This window comes from Salvelinus fontinalis, chromosome 40, assembly GCF_029448725.1.
Source record: "Salvelinus fontinalis isolate EN_2023a chromosome 40, ASM2944872v1, whole genome shotgun sequence".
Classification (NCBI taxonomy): Eukaryota; Metazoa; Chordata; class Actinopteri; order Salmoniformes; family Salmonidae; genus Salvelinus; species Salvelinus fontinalis.
In genome coordinates this window covers 17,475,128-17,492,120 of record NC_074704.1, presented here as the reverse complement: position 1 = coordinate 17,492,120, position 16,993 = coordinate 17,475,128, and the positions used below count along the sequence as shown (strand labels likewise).

At 41.1% G+C, this 16,993-nt stretch overlaps 1 protein-coding gene across 1 annotated transcript; it reads right to left on the bottom strand.

Annotated features, from left to right (window-relative positions):
• Nucleotides 1–3,515: 3,515 nt before the first annotated feature.
• Nucleotides 3,516–16,009, bottom strand: LOC129840006 (jupiter microtubule associated homolog 1-like). The gene is made up of 5 exons (XM_055907794.1): nt 15,790–16,009; nt 14,231–14,373; nt 5,371–5,471; nt 5,164–5,191; nt 3,516–4,928 (listed from the first exon to the last, which is right to left on the bottom strand). The coding sequence occupies exons 1-5, from the start codon at nt 15,843–15,845 to the stop codon at nt 4,786–4,788; spliced, it is 471 nt and encodes a 156-aa protein (XP_055763769.1). The 5' UTR covers nt 15,846–16,009; the 3' UTR covers nt 3,516–4,785.
• Nucleotides 16,010–16,993: the final 984 nt, after the last annotated feature.

Below are 16,993 nucleotides of genomic sequence, written 5' to 3'. Positions count from 1 at the left end.
AAGGGCTCTCCACATAGCACTCCAGTGGCCTTCCCACCAGTTTGATTCTCATTTATTGACAGCGAATTAACTGGCTAATCCCCAAATGATAAAGAGCTACATTCTAATCTACAGACGTCTATTGTCAAAAGTGATAATGTTTAAGATGCTTGATAGCGTTATAAGCAGCCGAACACCGCATCTAATGAAGTAGAATGAAACTAAAACTGCTTAGCTTGTAAAACTGCTTAGCTTGGCCATGTCATGGATTGACCCTCACAGGAGGTTGCGAGTTATGACCTAGAAATGAAAGTTTGGAGGAAGAATGAGCGATCGATTGGAAACACTCCAATTCAACATCCTGCCTGGGGGCAAGGCAAAACCCACTCAGTCTCCCCACCTGACCTTTCAGACAGCATGCGGAACTCCCCTACTCAACAGCTGCTAATTAGATAAATCTGTTGGATTTATTGCATCATAGGGTGCTTAGGCTGCTTTCATTCCACATGTGGCAAACAGAGACAACGTTAAGGCACAAGCACCCCAAATTAAAAAACACAGCGTTTTGGATGTCTGGGGGAGTCACTCTCCCCCACAAAAAGTATATTTTGAGGACATCAGTTGTGGACGGGCACCCGGTAGTTCTGCTAGCTTATTATCCCCCACACAACAAGCTCATCAAAACGTTTTGGAGCAATTAGAAGTCTTCAAACGTTTACAGGCGGGGGACTCATTGACAACTGATCATAGGGATGGAAGAACAGCTCTGCTCCCACAAGTATATGGCTGTGGTCTATGGTCCTCCCACTTCACCCGGTACACAAGGCCTCAGTAGCGGTGCGTGGGTAAAATCCCCGGGGAAGACAAGCCAGGAAGAAAAAAAGCCATATTACAACCTATGTGTTGTGATAATTGTGTTTTGCTCTATAACCTGTTAGTTCATATGCCTTGACACCGTGATATATAGGCCTAAGGCAGAGACAATAAGAAGACAGTGTCAGAATAAATTTAACCACACCTTTGTTTCGTCACAGAACCGAGAGAGCAACACCTGTCCGGTGAAGTCCACATTGCATTTTGAGTGTAACAAACAGTTAGGAGGGCCGAGTGTCTGCGGGTTTTCGCTCCTACCTTGTACTTGATTGATGAATTAAGGTCACTAATTAGTAAAGAACTCCCTTCACCTGGTTGTCTAGGTCTTAACTGAAAGGAAAATCCAAAACCTGCAGAAACTAGGCCCTCCATGGAATGAGTTTGACACCACTGATTTACAGTATCAGACTACTAAACAACTATTGATTTAGAACCACGGAGAGTTACTGCAAGTTGAAATGAAAACAGGGACTGCCTCCACTATTCCAGTACCATTTCAACTTCAACATAATGTGTGTGTGTGAGAGAGAGGGAGAGAGAGAGAATGCGTGCAAGTAAAAAACATGTCTACTCACCCCATTTGTAGAGCAGGGGGTGTCAAACTGATTCCGTGGAGGGCCTAGTGTATGCAGGTCATGTTTTTGTCCTTTTAATTAACACTTAGACAACCAGGTGAGGGGAGTTCTTTCCTATTTAGCTTGGACAACGAGATGCAAAAATGTGTTTGTTTTCTGCAAATGACGTTCTGCTTTTGATGTATTGTGAATGGTGTGAACCCAAATCCAAACTGGCTTCCCTTGACACTTTTTTAGGTGCGCCAGGACAATTCACAACTGAGCTCACTCAGTTTAGCTCAACGCTGACTGGCTACTATTATAATTATTTTTTTAATCAAGGGAGGCCATATGCTCGCTGGCTTCCCTTGCATTCAATGTAACAATGTCAATATTTTTGACCAGACAGCATCATATAGATGGCCTACACATACTAAGGAAGAGGGGCAATGTTTTACTCGCTTGGATACATTCAGCCTCTTGCGAATTGAAGGAAAAAATATACATTGTTAATATTTTTCTTTGTACATTTTGGGGGGGGGGGGGCTGGTTTCCCTTGGCATCCATGAGCACAGGCTACTGCAAGGCCTGACAGTGACACAGGGGAAGAATGGAGGCCTGACAAAGGAGAATTCACTGGAGGTAATGCAGAGATTGTCATCAATATTCCAGCATGGCTCAGACTTAGTCCTGCTGGAATTCAGTGTAGGAAGGAACTGTGTCAATAACAGAAGTGCACACAGCCATAAGACAGCTGAACAATTAATCAAATGGCCACCTGGACTATTTGCATTGTTAAAAACAAGGGAAAAACACTGCTGCCACTCGCTGTCATTTATCTATGCATAGATGTACAAATTACCTTGACTAACCTGTACCCCCACACATTGGCTCGGTACCGGAACCCCCTGTATATAGCCTCGTTATTTTGTGTTAATTTGGTTTTTATTTTAGTAAATATTTTCATAAAACTGCATTGTTGGTTAAGGGTTTGTAAGTAAGCATTTCACAGTAAGGTCTACACCGGTTGTATTCAGCACATGTGAAAATGTTAATTTTGACTTGACTTTGTCAGGTAAAGACTGACTCAAAAGGACTGACAGTGATTCCTTATCAGACAATAGAATATTGTTTCTCATGGTCTGTGTCTTTAGGTGCCTTTTGGCACATTCCAAGCAGGCAGTCACGTGTCTTTAACTGAGGAGTGGCATCCATCTGGCCACTCTACCATATAAAGGCCTGATTGGTGGAGTGTTGCAGAGATGGTTGGCCTTCTAGAAGGTTCTCATCTCTACAGAAGAACTCTAGAGCCGTCAGTGACCATCGGATTCTTTGTCACCCCCCTGACCAAGGCCCTTCTGCCCAGTTTGGCCGGGCAGCCAAGCCCTACGAAAAGTCTTGATTGTTACAAACAACTTCCATTAAAGAATGGAGGCCAATGTGTTCTTGGGGACCTTCCATGTTGCAGAAATGTGGTACCCTTGCCCAGACATAATCCTGTCGGAGCTCTACAGACAATTCCATCGACCTCATGGCTTGGTTCTTCCTCGGGCATACACTGTCAACTTTGGGACCTTATGTAGACAGGTTTGTGCCTTTACAAATCATGTCCAATCAATTGAATTTATCACAGGTGGACTCCGATCAAGTTGTAGAAACATCAAGGTTGCTCAATGGAAACAGGATGCATCAGAGCTAAATTTCAAGTCTCATAGTAAAGGATCTGAATAATGTAAATAAGGTATTTCAAGATTTAAGTTTGCAGAAATGTTAAACCTGTTTTTGCTTTGTCATCGTGTATAGATCACTGAGGATTATTATTTATCCATTTTAGAAGGCTGTAACGTAAACAATTTTGGAAAACATCAAAGGGTCTGAATACTTTCCAAAGGCACTGTACTACAAACCCCAAGGTACCTTATTGCCATTAGTGTATAAACTGGTTAAAAATGTAATTAGAACAGTAAGAAAAACTTGTTTTGTTATATCCATGGAATACAGTCGGATATACCATGGCTGTCAGCCAATCAGCATTCAGGGCTCAAACCACCCAGTATATAAATCTATGTAGGTTATTGAATTACCATCAGAAATAAAGACATAGCCGTGTATGGTCAAAAATGACTTTTAATTTGTGCCAATATTCATTGCGACTAACAGTGATAAACAAACCTGCATGAACAAGTAACGGTCATGTAGCCCATCTGACCATTCAACATCTTCAGAAAAGCACTTCAACATGAATTCACTAAAGCCATGTGTACAATTTCATTCAAATTACGTTTGAACAAAATTGAACTGTGTGGGTAAATACATACATTGAACCACAGGTTTTCCTGTACAAGGCAGACAGTAAAATAGGCATCAGACCTGTAAGAGAGACCGTGACAGAAGTTTGAACAAGAACTCTGGACAATTTGCTTAACGTACCAAATTGTTGGCTCCCACATGGAGAATGAAAAGATTAGGCAAAACGAGAAGTAGGCAGAGCTGTCATAAGGTCACTTGTCATTCTATCAGATGGAGACCACACACAAACAGGCATACTTTAACCTGTTGAGAAAGTTTCCCTTTAAAAAAAGAGCATAAAAACCACTCAAACCTGGCACTGAAGTTAAAACTTTGACATGTAAGGACTACAGATACAAAAATTAAATCTTATTTTCCCATTTCATGACATAAGAATGTCCATTTTTCAGGACATAATCACTGAATTTAGTCTTCAGAAATAACGCCAGGGTTTGATTTGAGAGCTTGGATCCCGTGTGGATTTTCCAAAGAAATGTTTAAGTCCCGAACTTCATGCAACACTACATCATGTACCCCAACAATTAATTAATACGACTCAATTTAGTCCAGCATAACCTTAAAATAAAAACATTCACAGTATAACTTACCTCCCCCTCCCTTTTTATTTTTTTTAATTATATATATTTTTTAAACAAAGGCTTCACCAAAATGTTTTGGATGAGTCGGACTTGGAACAAACCAGGCGTGCATGCAGTTTGCCATTCAATGAACACAGTGCAAAAGCAACAACTTCATATGTATCCATTTTTGTGTTTTTCAAAACCTTTTTGATCGCGCATCAGAACTTTTGCCAAAGACACCGGATGGAGTGAGGGACAACTTAAACCTCATGCCCTTTACCCAGCAGGCCTGTGACTACAGCATTACAGATGCCAGGGGCTTGGATCACGTACATAAAGTGCTTCTGTCAACAACAACAAAGTACCAAAAAAAAGAAGTATCAAAACAATGTAGACTCGGGGAGGGAGAAGAGGACGGGACATATTTCCTGGACTCAGATGAACAGGTGGAGATTCTTTTTAAAAAAAGAGAAAAGGACGGCGAGTTCTGAGAAAGAGAAGGACGGACCTCAACCCAGGATGAGGCTGGACTTGCCCCCTGGGGGGTTCCTGCGGCCTGACGTCATCCCTGCGGCAGGCTGGGAAGCGCCTCCGGGTGGCTGGGGAGACTCATCCATCTGCTCTGGGGTGGGAATGACCTCTACAGTGTTATCTAAACATGGGAAAGCAGACAGGTTTACACGCTTGAGACTCAAGCATAAAATGTAATACTGCTACTTGAAGCTTTTAAACATCTGGTAATAGCAAAGTCAAAATACACAAACACTATTAATGGTAAACATTTAACACTACAAATCATGTCCCCCCCCCATGAATATGTAATCTTAATCTGGACAACTTGTTTATTAAGTGGAAGTTAGCAAGCAATACATTAAACTTGTCCTCACCAGCATTTCCCATGTCATTGTCTCCATTCTAAGAGGAGATGAAGGGGAAAAAGGGTACTTTATTAGAACAGAAATGAATAGGCCAACTACATGAAAGCAAAGTGAAAGAGGAAATCCTCAACAATGAACACCTATTGTTTAACTTTGAGGAAACGTCAACATGGGAAATTCTAGATTGTGTGTGTGATCAGCGTTGAGCCATCTCACCCCGGCATTGGAGTCTTCGTGGTTGTTGGAGGACGACTGGGCAGCACATCTCCTCAGTGGAGCCGAGGGTTCTCCACACAGCACGCCAGTGGGCTTCCCACCTGTAGATACACAAAAGTGACACAATTAACATGGTTTTAGCCAGACAATTCCCAGGGAATGAGGATCAATCACCAAGCGATCGAGGCCTTACATTCAAATGTACAGACATCATGCCAGTGATACCATTTTAAATGCTTGATAAGTGTTATAAGTAGCCAAACACCTCATCTAATCAAAAGAATGACAAACTGCTTAGCTCTGCCATTTCATGGATTGATCCTACTGCTCATGGTTTATTTTTGTTATTGCCAAATCACAAGGGGTCGCACGTTATGTCCTAGAAATGAAAGTTAGGAGGATGAGATAACGTTCACAGCCACAAAGACAGGAAACACACCAATTCAACATCCTGCCTGGGGCAAGCCAGAAACCACTCACACCTTTCAGATAACATGTGGACCTCCGCTGCGCAACAGCTAAAAAAAAATAAGACAAGTTGGATTTATCATAAACTAAACAAAACTATAACAAAAAGAGTTAGTTCATAAGGAAAGCCATCAATTCATTAGGCCCTAATCTGGATTTCACATGACTGAATACAGATGTGACCAATACTCATCTTTTGGTAAAAAAAAAGGTGTGGATCAGAAAACCAGTCAGTATCTGGTGCGACCATTTGCTTCAAGGCAGCGCGACATCCCATAGCATTGATCATGCTGTTGATTGTGGCTTATAAATTTGTCCCAACCAAACACGGTGCCAGCTTTTCTTATATCTGTGAATTGAAAAAATATTTCACCTTTATTTAACCAGGTAGGCAAGGTGAGAACAATTTCTCATTTACAATTGCGACCTGGTCAAGATAAAGAAAAGCAGTTTGACACATACAGAGTTACAAATGGAGTAAAAAACATACAGTCAATAATACAGTAGAAAAATAAGTCTATATACAATGTGAGCAAATGAGGTGAGATAAGAGGTAAAGGCAAAAAAAGGCCATGGTGGCAAAGTAAATACAATATAGCAAGTAAAACACTGGAATGGTAGATTTGCAGTGGAAGAATGTGCAAAGTAGAAATAATGGGATGAAAAGGAGCAAAATAAATAAATACACAGTAGGGTGAAGAGGTAGTTGTTTGGGCTAAATTATAGATGGGCTATGTACAGGTGCAGTAATCTGTGAGCTGCTCTGACAGCTGGTGCTCAAAGCTAGTGAGGGAGATGAGTATTTCCAGTTTGAGATTTTTGTAATACGTTCCAGTCATTGGCAGCAGAGAACTGGAAGGAGAGGCGGCCAAAGGAGGAATTGGTTTCGCGGGTGACCAGAGAGATATACCCGCTGGAGCGCGTGGTGCTATGGTGACCAGCGTGCTGAGATAAGGGGGGACTTTACCTAGCAGGGTCTTGTTGATGACCTGGAGCCAGTGGGTTTGGCAACGAGTATGAAGCGAGGGCCAGCCAACGAGAGCATACAGGTCGCAGTGGTGGGTAGTATTTGGGGCTTTGGTGACAAAATGGATGGCACTGTGATAGACTGCATCCAATTTATTGAGTAGGGTATTGGAGGCTATTTTGTAAATGACATCGCCGAAGTCGAGGCTCAGTAGGATGGTCAGTTTTACGAGGGTATGTTTGGCAGCATGAGTGAAGGATGCTTTGTTGCGAAATAGGAAGCCAATTCAAAATGTAACTTTGGATTGGAGATGTCTGGAAGGAGAGTTCAGTCTAACATCTAGGTATTTGTAGTTGTCCACATATTCTAAGTCAGAACCGTCCAGAGTAGTGATGCTGGACAGGCGGGCAGCGATCGGTTGAATAGAATGCATTTAGTTTTACTTGTATTTAAGAGCAGTTGGAGGCCACGAAAGGAGTGTTGTATGGCATTGAAGCTCGTCTGGAGGTTAGTTAACAGTGTCCAAAGAAGGGCCAGAAGTATACAGAATGGTGTCGTCTGCGTAGAGGTGGATCAGAGACCCACCAGCAGCAAAAGAGACATACATCATTGATGTATACAGAAAAGAGTCACATTATCATACATGAACATGATCTGCCCTCTTGTGGAGGAAGTTGCAACTTGTATCCCACATACAGAGTATCTCCAGGGTCGATGAAATTCAATTTAAGACTTTTTAATGCAATTTAATACCATTTGTGAAGTCAGCGCACACCTGCTGATATCCCCCTCCAGAAATGAGCCTGTTGGCAAAAAGTTGTATATTTAGGGCTGGCTCTTCAAGTGGAACTGACAGTGTTAACCAATTGGCAAATGTGAAACAGACTATCATAACATCAGTAAAAATAATAATATAAAATCCACCGTGCATGCTACAAAACTTGGTTTTAAAAATAGGTTATTTTACCCCCCAAAAACAATCCATAACGTAAAGGCATTGTTGGCAGAATAGATGGATTCAGTTGAATGCATGGGTAATAATTCACCAATACATTTCTTGGTAGTCCAACAAATATTGCCATCAGGTTAAATAGCAGCTGTATTTATAAAGCCCTTTTTTACATCAGTCGATGACTATGTGCTATACAGAAACTCAGACTAAAACCCCAAACAGCAAGCAATGCAGATGTAGAGGCACAGTGGCTATGAAAAACTCAAGGCAGGAACTGAGGATGAAACCAGGCTCGAGGGGTGGCCAGTCCTCTTCTGGCTGCACAGGGTGGAGATTAACAGCAGATGGTCAAGATGTTCATAGATGACCAGCAGGGTCAAATAATAAGCCAGTGGTTGTAGAGGGTGCAACAGGTGGCTAACATGCAGACCAGACAGCACACATTGTCAGTGAACATTGCAAAATAAAAATGTACATGTTATTCAATCATTTCAAACAACGGCTCACGCGAATTCAGAATTCTTCATAGCCAGGCGCTAAAATAAAACTTGGTTCCATTTTAGCCATTTGACGCACTGCATGTCCCACCTCTCCAAGCTACTCATTGGTCATTACCCGCGGGTTATTGAAAGACGGGAGGTCCACACTCCAGTCGGACAATGCACCTTAAAGTTAAACCGCCATCAATTCTACAAAGAGCAACAACTTTTTTTTATTTAAAGCATTTCAGGTCAAAAACAACCCATGTTCATCTCCCAGGTCCAATTAGCTAGCAAGTCCAGGGATGCACACTGGTGAGGGCCGAAAAAGGGATACTTTTAATGCACTGAAACATACAAAAACATTTAATTAAATCCGAGCTAGGGGGAAGGAGAGGTGTTAAAAACATCCTAAATATGGATTAAATACATCGCTTGACATGTTTCTGACTGTTACGGAACTTTTTGACATGGTCTGCTTTTAGTGAACGCACTTCCTGACTTTGGATTTGTTTACCAAACACGCTAACAAAAATAGCTATTTGGACATAAGCGAACAAAATAAACATTTGTGGGAGTCCTGGGAGTGCATTCTGACGAAGATCAGCAAAGTGAAGATTTATAATGCTATTTATGAGTTTTGTTGACTGCACAATTTGGCAGGTAACTGTATGGCTTCCTTTTGTTGCTGAACGCTGTTCTCAGATTATTGAATATTGTGCTTTTGCCATAAAGCTTTTTGAAATCTGACACAGCGGTTACATTAAGAACAAGTGTATCTTTAATTCTATATAAAACATGTATCTTTCATCAAAGTTTATGATGAGTATTTATGTTATTTGACGTGACTCTCTGCAAATTCTCCAGATATTTGAGGCATTTCTGAACATGACACCAATGTAAACTGGGGTTTTTAGATATAAATATAAACTTAATTGAAGAAAACATGTATTGTGTAACATGAAGTCCTATGAGTGTCATGATGAAGATCAAAGGTTAGTGATTAATTTTCTCTTCTGCTTTTTGTGACTCCTGTATTTGGCTGGAAAAAATTGCTGTTTTTCCTGTGATTTTGCGGTGACCTAACAATCGTTTGTGGTGCTTTCGCTGTAAAGCCTATTTGAAAATCGGACACTGTTGGGATTAACAACAAGATTACCTTTAAAATAGTATACGACGCATGTATGTTTGAGGAGTTTCAATTATGAGATTTGTTTGAATTTGGCACCCTGCACTTTCACTGGCTGTTGTCATATCATCCCGTTAACGGGACTGCAGCCATAAGAAGTTAACATTAATCTTCAATAACGTTCCAACCAGAGAACTCCATTGACTTAAGATGTGCGAAGGAACAGAGCTACCTCGCATGTGAACGTGCATGGTCAGCTCATGGTAGACCTGACTCATTCCCGTCTCCTTCAGCCACACTTCACAGTAGAGGCAGACAAGGTTCTACAGACTGTTGACATCTAGTGGAAGCCGTAGGAAGTGCAAACTGATCCATATCCCACTGTGTTTTCGATAGGCGATAAGCCTCAGAATTCCCACTTCCTGTTTGGATTTCTTCTCAGGTTTTTGCCTGCCATATGAGTTCAGTTATACTCAGACATCATTCAAACAGTTTTAGAAACTTCAGTGTCTTCTATCCAATACTACTAATATTAAGCATATATTAGCAACGGACTGAGGAGCAGGCAGTTTACTCTGGGCACCTTTCATCCAAGCTACTCAATACTGCCCTGCAGCCATAAGTTAATTAAACAAAGAATATGATCCGTCTGTAAAATAAAAGTTGTTAATGTGAACCTAACTTTCAGCTAAAAAAATAACATGTAAAGAAAGCAATTCAAAATGTTATTTGTTGGCTAGACTTTCTTGCAAATGACAAGTATTGGGAGAAAAAAATAAACACTAACATTCCAGTTAGCCATTTATAATAGAACGCTTGTGACCCCTCCCACGCACACACTTGGTAGAACCCCCCCCCCCCCCCCCATCTTAAGTAGAAACAGAATGAAACAAGCATTCTTTTTTTTCTCTATAATAGTGGGCACTATAGTAGACATTGATCAAGTACACAAGGCTACATGTGTGCAAAAATAACATTCACTGAGTTAAAAAAAAAGTGTAATAATCCCCAGTCACAAGTGTTACTGTCAATGAAAACAAAAGCAATATCTTAGGGCTACACATTACATTGTACACCTTCTGCCTTTGGACATCTGTTCTATAATGTACCAGCAGAGCAGGATATCAATTATGCCAACAAAGGGTCTCTTTCAGGCAGTGTACATCTGGCATACCCCTTTTAATCCACTGTATTGAATGATGGAAGGAACACCACATACTTTCCCCACCTCTATACAGTGGTGACATCCAGCTTAAGCCAGGCCCAGCTCCACTTGTATAACAAGCAATGCCTATTTCACCTAATTCTCTCAATCTGAACATTTACCACATACTGTAGAGGGAAAACAATGTAACATTTCAGATTTCCAGGGTCTGGTAAGCAATTAACGTTATAACTTGAGGAACGGCAAGGAGTCATAAACCAGTTAGTAACCTAACCATTCACCGTAGTATTAACTTTCATCTGATGTTTTAGCTGTCTGATCTTATTAGCCAGATAACGGATCAAATTGAGTTTATGGTGTGAAATTAAGTTGGCAAATGTTTCCCAACATTTCTGGCTGGCTGGCTGGCTAACGGATCATTTGATCCAGCTGGCAAGATATTTAATGCTAACAATACTTGTACCACACTTTCTCCCCATCTCAAGCTTTCCAAATGCTAGTGGTTTTTAGTACGCGTCATCACCTTCTCACCTACCTCTTCGTTGTTCAGGGGACATGCTGCTGTAAATTAACTGGTCAACTGCCTTTATAAAGAGTGAGTGCTGATGCTGTAACTAGCAAATTGGTTGTTCCTCTCTTCAATCGCGTGCTACATTCCGTTATGTGAATGTTTGGATTAATACTGGCTTTATCCCAGGCTCAGCTAACGCGAATCACTTGTTCACATGCAACCAGTAGTCATCCAAAGTCTCCCCGCCCAAACTTCTCAGCTCTACACAAATCACACAAGTCACCCATTTTGGATTCAAACTGCAAAAGGTGACTAGTTTGCATCCCTAAGCAACAGCTAGCCATCGTAATGACATTCCAGACAATTCTGTGCTGCCAACAGTTTGGGGAAAATCCTTTCCTGTTTCAGCATGACAATGCCCCCTTGCACAACGCAAGGTCCATACAGAACGAGATCGGTGTGGAAGAACTTGACAGGGTTGAGGTCAGGGCTCTGTTCAAGCCAATCTAACACTTTTGGGATAAATTGGAAAGACGACTGTGAGCCAGGCCTAAATCGGCCAGCTTCAGTGATCGACCTCTAATGCGCGTGGCTGAATGGAAGCAAGTCCCCGAAGCAATGTTCCAACAACTAGTGGAAAGCCTTCCCAGCAAAAAGGGTGAGGGGCCCCAACTCCACATTAATGCCAAAGATTTTGGAAAAAGATGTTCGACGAGCAGCTGTCCACATACATGTAGTGTACTTTCATTGCTGGAAGAAGGTAAAGCACATCACTGTTGACAAAATAATGGGTTTAGAACCGAACCACCAAAATTTCTGCAGAAATGTTTTACAGCCTAATCACCAAGAAAGCAAAATAACTTTGGTAAGAGGGCAGTCAGTAATTTTTGTTTACCTGCCCAGCTCTAATTAGGGTTGTCTATCAAATTGTAAAGGACTTTCATCATGCTTATAGAGAAGGGCACTCAACATGTACTGCACTGACACAAATGAGTGGTTGAAAGAAATTGATAAAGATTGTGGGAGCTGTACTGTTAGATTGCAGTGCAGCCTTTGATATTATTGACCATAACCTGTTAAAATAAAAGTACACTACCATTCAAAAGTTTGGGGTTAGTTAGAAATGTCCATGTTTTTGAAAGAAAAGCACATTTTTTGGTCCATTAAAATAACATCAAATTGATCAGAAATACAGTGCAGACATTGTTAATGTTGTAAGTGACTATAGCAGATGGAAACGTGACTTTTAATAGAATATCTACATAGGTGTACAGAGGTCCATTATCAAAAACCATCACTCCTGTGTACCAATGGCACGTTGTGTTAGCTAATCCAAGTTGATCATTTTAAAATGGCTAATTGGTCATTAGAAAACCCTTTTGCAATTATGTTAGCAGAGCTGAAAACTGTTGTTCTGATTAAAGAAGCAATACAACTGGCCTTCTTCAGACTAGTTGAGTATCTGGAGAATCAGCATTTGTGGTTTCGATTACAGACTTAAAATGTCCAGAAACAAAGGACTTTCTTCTGAAACTTGTCAGTCTATTCTTGTTCTGAAAAATTAAGGCTATTCCATGCAAGAAATTGCCAAGAACCTGAAGATCTCGTACAATGCTGTGACTACTCCCTTCACAGAACAGACCAAACTGGTTCTAACCAGAAAAGCAGGAGTGGGAGGCCCCCGGTGCACAACTGAGCAAGAGGACAAGTACATTAGAGCGTCTAGTTTGAGAAACAGATGCCTCAAGTCCTCAACTGGCAGTTTCATTAAATTGTACCCGCAAAACACCAGTCTCAAAGTCAACAGTGAAGAGGTGACTCTGCCTAGAAGGCCAGCATACCAAAGAAACAGCCATCTCAGACTGGTAAATAAAAAGATGGGCAAAAGAACAGACACTGGACCGAGGAACTCTGCCAATTTCTCACATGGAAAAGTTGCGGATAATCGGCCTCTGTAGATATTCAATCAAAAAAATAAGGCTTATTCCAGCTACAATAGTTATTTACATCTACACTATTTCTGATCAATTTGATGTTATTTTAATGGACAAAAAAAGGGCAATTTCTAAGTGACCCCAAACTTTTGAATGGTATTGTATGCCTTGTGGCTTTTCAACCTCTGCCATATTGTGATTGAGCCATCTAATAGAACTCAGAGGGTTTTCTTTAATGGAAGCTTATCTAAAGTGTCAAACAAGTAAAGTGCGGTGTACCACAGGGCATCTCTTTAGTCCCGCTTGGGGAGAGGTCTGTCCATAATAAAGAGATCCTCTGCTTTTTTGAAACCGCACTCCAAAAAGCAAGTCCTGCAGGCTCTAGTTTTGACTTCTCGGTTTTTATCCAGTCGAGTGATGCAAGGAAAGACTTAGTTAAGCGGCACATCTTGCTCTTCATTGTAGTCAAAGGGCTAATTCTAAGAAACGTGTAAAAAATACCAAATTGTTTGCAGTCAACTTACACATAGCTCTGACCCACCCCATCAGACATGCCACCAGGGGTATTTCCCCAGTCCCCAAAACAAATGCAAGAAAGTGTACAGTATTATATATAGCCATTATTGCATAGAACTCCGTTCCATCAAATGAACAGCAAACCTGGTATCAAAAAACAGATAAACACCTCACAACACATTGCTTCTTCCCTATTTTACCTAGATGTATTGATATGTATATGTAGGCTACGTGTCCCTTTTTACATTTTTATTAATGAAGTCCAGTCCATGAGCTGTTCTTGTCTATTAATGTTCTGTATGTCATGTTGCATGTGGACACAAGAGTAGCTGCTGATTTTTCAACAGTTAATGTGGATCCTAATTTCAAAAAAATATATGTATAGGCAATCTTGCTCTCTCCTCTGGCAACGGCTCAACTCACATGACGTACACACACAGTTGGATAGCTCTAACATTTTGAAAGTGTGCCTCTAGTATTATTTTAAGTTAAAAATAGTAATAATTGCCGCAATGGCAACAATTAAGCAGCGTCACTATAACGGAAACACTGTAGTCATCTGTTGCATTTTTTAAGACCTTTGAAAACTGAACTTAAGACAGTAAACTTAGAAATTAATTTAAGATTTAAAGACTGAGGACACGCACAGAAGAGTATTGATAAATTCCATAGGCTACATACAGCTATAGAGGCACAGTTTAAGTATTAAACAAGAGGCTGTGGTAGGGTAATGGGTTACCAGGTGGGTTGTTCCTCCGATGAGCATGTGGGTCATCTGGTTCAGCAAAGATGTTGGAGGCCATCTTGTTTTTGCGATTGGGGGGCTTTTCCTCATCATTGCCAAAAGAGATGTTGGAGGCTCCTCCAGGGGGGCGCAGGACCCTAAGCGACAAATCAATCAGAAAAGTATTGAGTAAAATAAATAAGACTAACTTGCATCTTTCTTACTGGTATAGCCTTAAACTAGGATTTGTACCCCTAAAGTAAGAGTCCCTGCTCAAGAAAAAAATAAGTACACACACCAGTCTGATATTTTGCACAGGACAAAGGGCATCATCACCAGGCTACTTGGGGATTAAGTCAGTGTCTGGTGCACAACACTACATTAAGACCAATTCCTTTCAAAGCCTTCCTGACACCTGTCATTATGGTGGCCTGGTTAGCTGACACATTGACTGGAGCTAATCTATGCAGACACACTAAATGCTTTAAATTCATGTAAGAGATGGGCTCCTGCTGGCTCCACTCTCTTCCTGCAGTGAGTGAACCTACCTTTAAGCCGAGGTCTTAGAGGATGAAAATGGGTGTGACAAACCCATGGAGGCCAAACTTCAGGATTTTTAACGCATGAAATAATATTTGAAACGGCAGCTTCTCTGCATTTAGAGATAATGATAGAAAGCAATACCTTCTGCTAAGATTAACAATTAAAACTACACATTTTTGATTACATGCCTTGTGTTTGCATAAATGTAAACCAGGTGCAAGCTCACTTGATCGATGTTCACCATAACAGACATTTTAGGTTCCCCCAGCCCACACTACAACCAGTGGGTCATAAAATATCCAGATGTCATTGTATGTGGGTCGGCTGCTTCGGCCTGATATCAACCTTAATCAAGCCAGTTAAAAAAGATGGAAAATAATTGATGTCTGATTAGCATAGTTGGTTTTGCAAGTCAGTAACTACCAAAATATATGATTAGTGATTATTTAATTTGAGCAAATCTAGTTATGGACGAGGGCTTCATGGTCGTGGTTGGCAACGTGGATACTAGTAACGTTAGTCGGCTAGAAAAAGCATCTTCCACATGGGGCCCCACCCAACCATAAAATTAACTAATTGATTTGCTAGCCAACGACAAGTGTCATGCTAGCAGTCTGTTTCTAGTGTCATGCACACTGCATTGGATAAAAGAACACGCAAATGTTGATTCATTTGAAGGCAATCAGTTAGAACCATTAGCTTGCTTTTACACACCTACGAGCACGTCGTTAGCTAGCTACATTCACTAGCTAAATGCTAGCAAGCTAACATTAGCCTGTTCCACATACAAAGAGGCAAAAATCAACGGTGGTTGTGGCCACAGATGCATTTATCGTAAAATACATCCTCTCACAAATCATATACAATGCCATTAATACGAACAAATTAAGAAAATGGTGTATTGTTTGACAGTTAGTTATTGTTCACCAGACAGTTAAAGGTTAGCTAGCTAACTTAGCTGTCTAGATGAGGGCTGCATCATTTGACATTTGGCTGAAAATGCAAGGCTCTTGACATGTCATGATGCTTACCTGGAGCTGCTTTTTGCTCCGGCTTCCATGCCTGAATATATAGTTGTCGTCGTCATTTTGTGAGAGGCTGGTAAGAGTTGATAAGCTATCGCAAATAACACGACGATTTTGGCGTTTTTAGACCAATATTTCACCACCTCAGACTCGTTTTACTCCACCCGGTACAAGCAAAAGGATCAATCGGCCTTTAAACCACAAACGTGAAGAGGGCGTTTCCATGGTTGAATTGCCACCCACAAAAGGACGATTCGCTATTTTGATTGGTTCCTGACTCATTAATCATGCATTTGATTGGAGAATCGGTGTACGACCTGCGCGCCCAAAGAAAAGCGCACTGTCCTCAGCAACAAAAAAATCATCCATATGATGTCTGAATCTAGAGATCTTATAACCCTCCTTTCTGTACAATCAAACAATTTGAGATAAATCCTTTCCTGACAAATACTTCTGTTTTTACACCCCATATAGAACCAATCAGTTGATACAATAGAGAACAATCATGAAAAATCAGACTATATGAATCAGACAGAAGCCACTCCTCAGTAAAAGGCACAAGACAGCCTGCTTGGAGTTTGCCAAAGGGCACCTGAAGAATCTGACCATGAGAAAAATGATTATCTTGGTCACCTGGACTGCATTGCAGCATACCACCCTGCATACCACTGCAGGCTTGCTTCTGAAGCTAAGCAGGGTTGGTCCTGGTCAGTCCCTGGATGGGAGACCAGATGCTGCTGGAAGTGGTGTTGGAGGGCCAGTAGGAGGCACTCTTTCCTCTGGTCTAAAAAAATATCCCAATGCCCCAGGGCAGTGATTGGGGACACTGCCCTGTGTAGGGTGCCGTCTTTCAGATGGGACGTTAAATGGGTGTCCTGACTCTCTGAGGTCATTAAAGATCCCATGGCACTTATCGTAAGAGTAGGGGTGTTAACCCCGGTGTCCTGGCTAAATCCCAATCTGGCCCTCAAACCATCATGGTCACCTAATAATCCCCAGTTTACAATTGGCTCATTCATCCCCCTCCTCTCCCCTGTAACTATTCCCCAGGTCGTTGCTGCAAATGAGAACGTGTTCTCAGTCAACTTACCTGGTAAAATAACGGTAAAAAAAAAAATTAATAATTAAATTTACACAGGCAGCCCAATTCTGATCTTTAATTCCACTAATTGAACTTTTGACCAATCATATCAGATCTTTTTCAGAACTG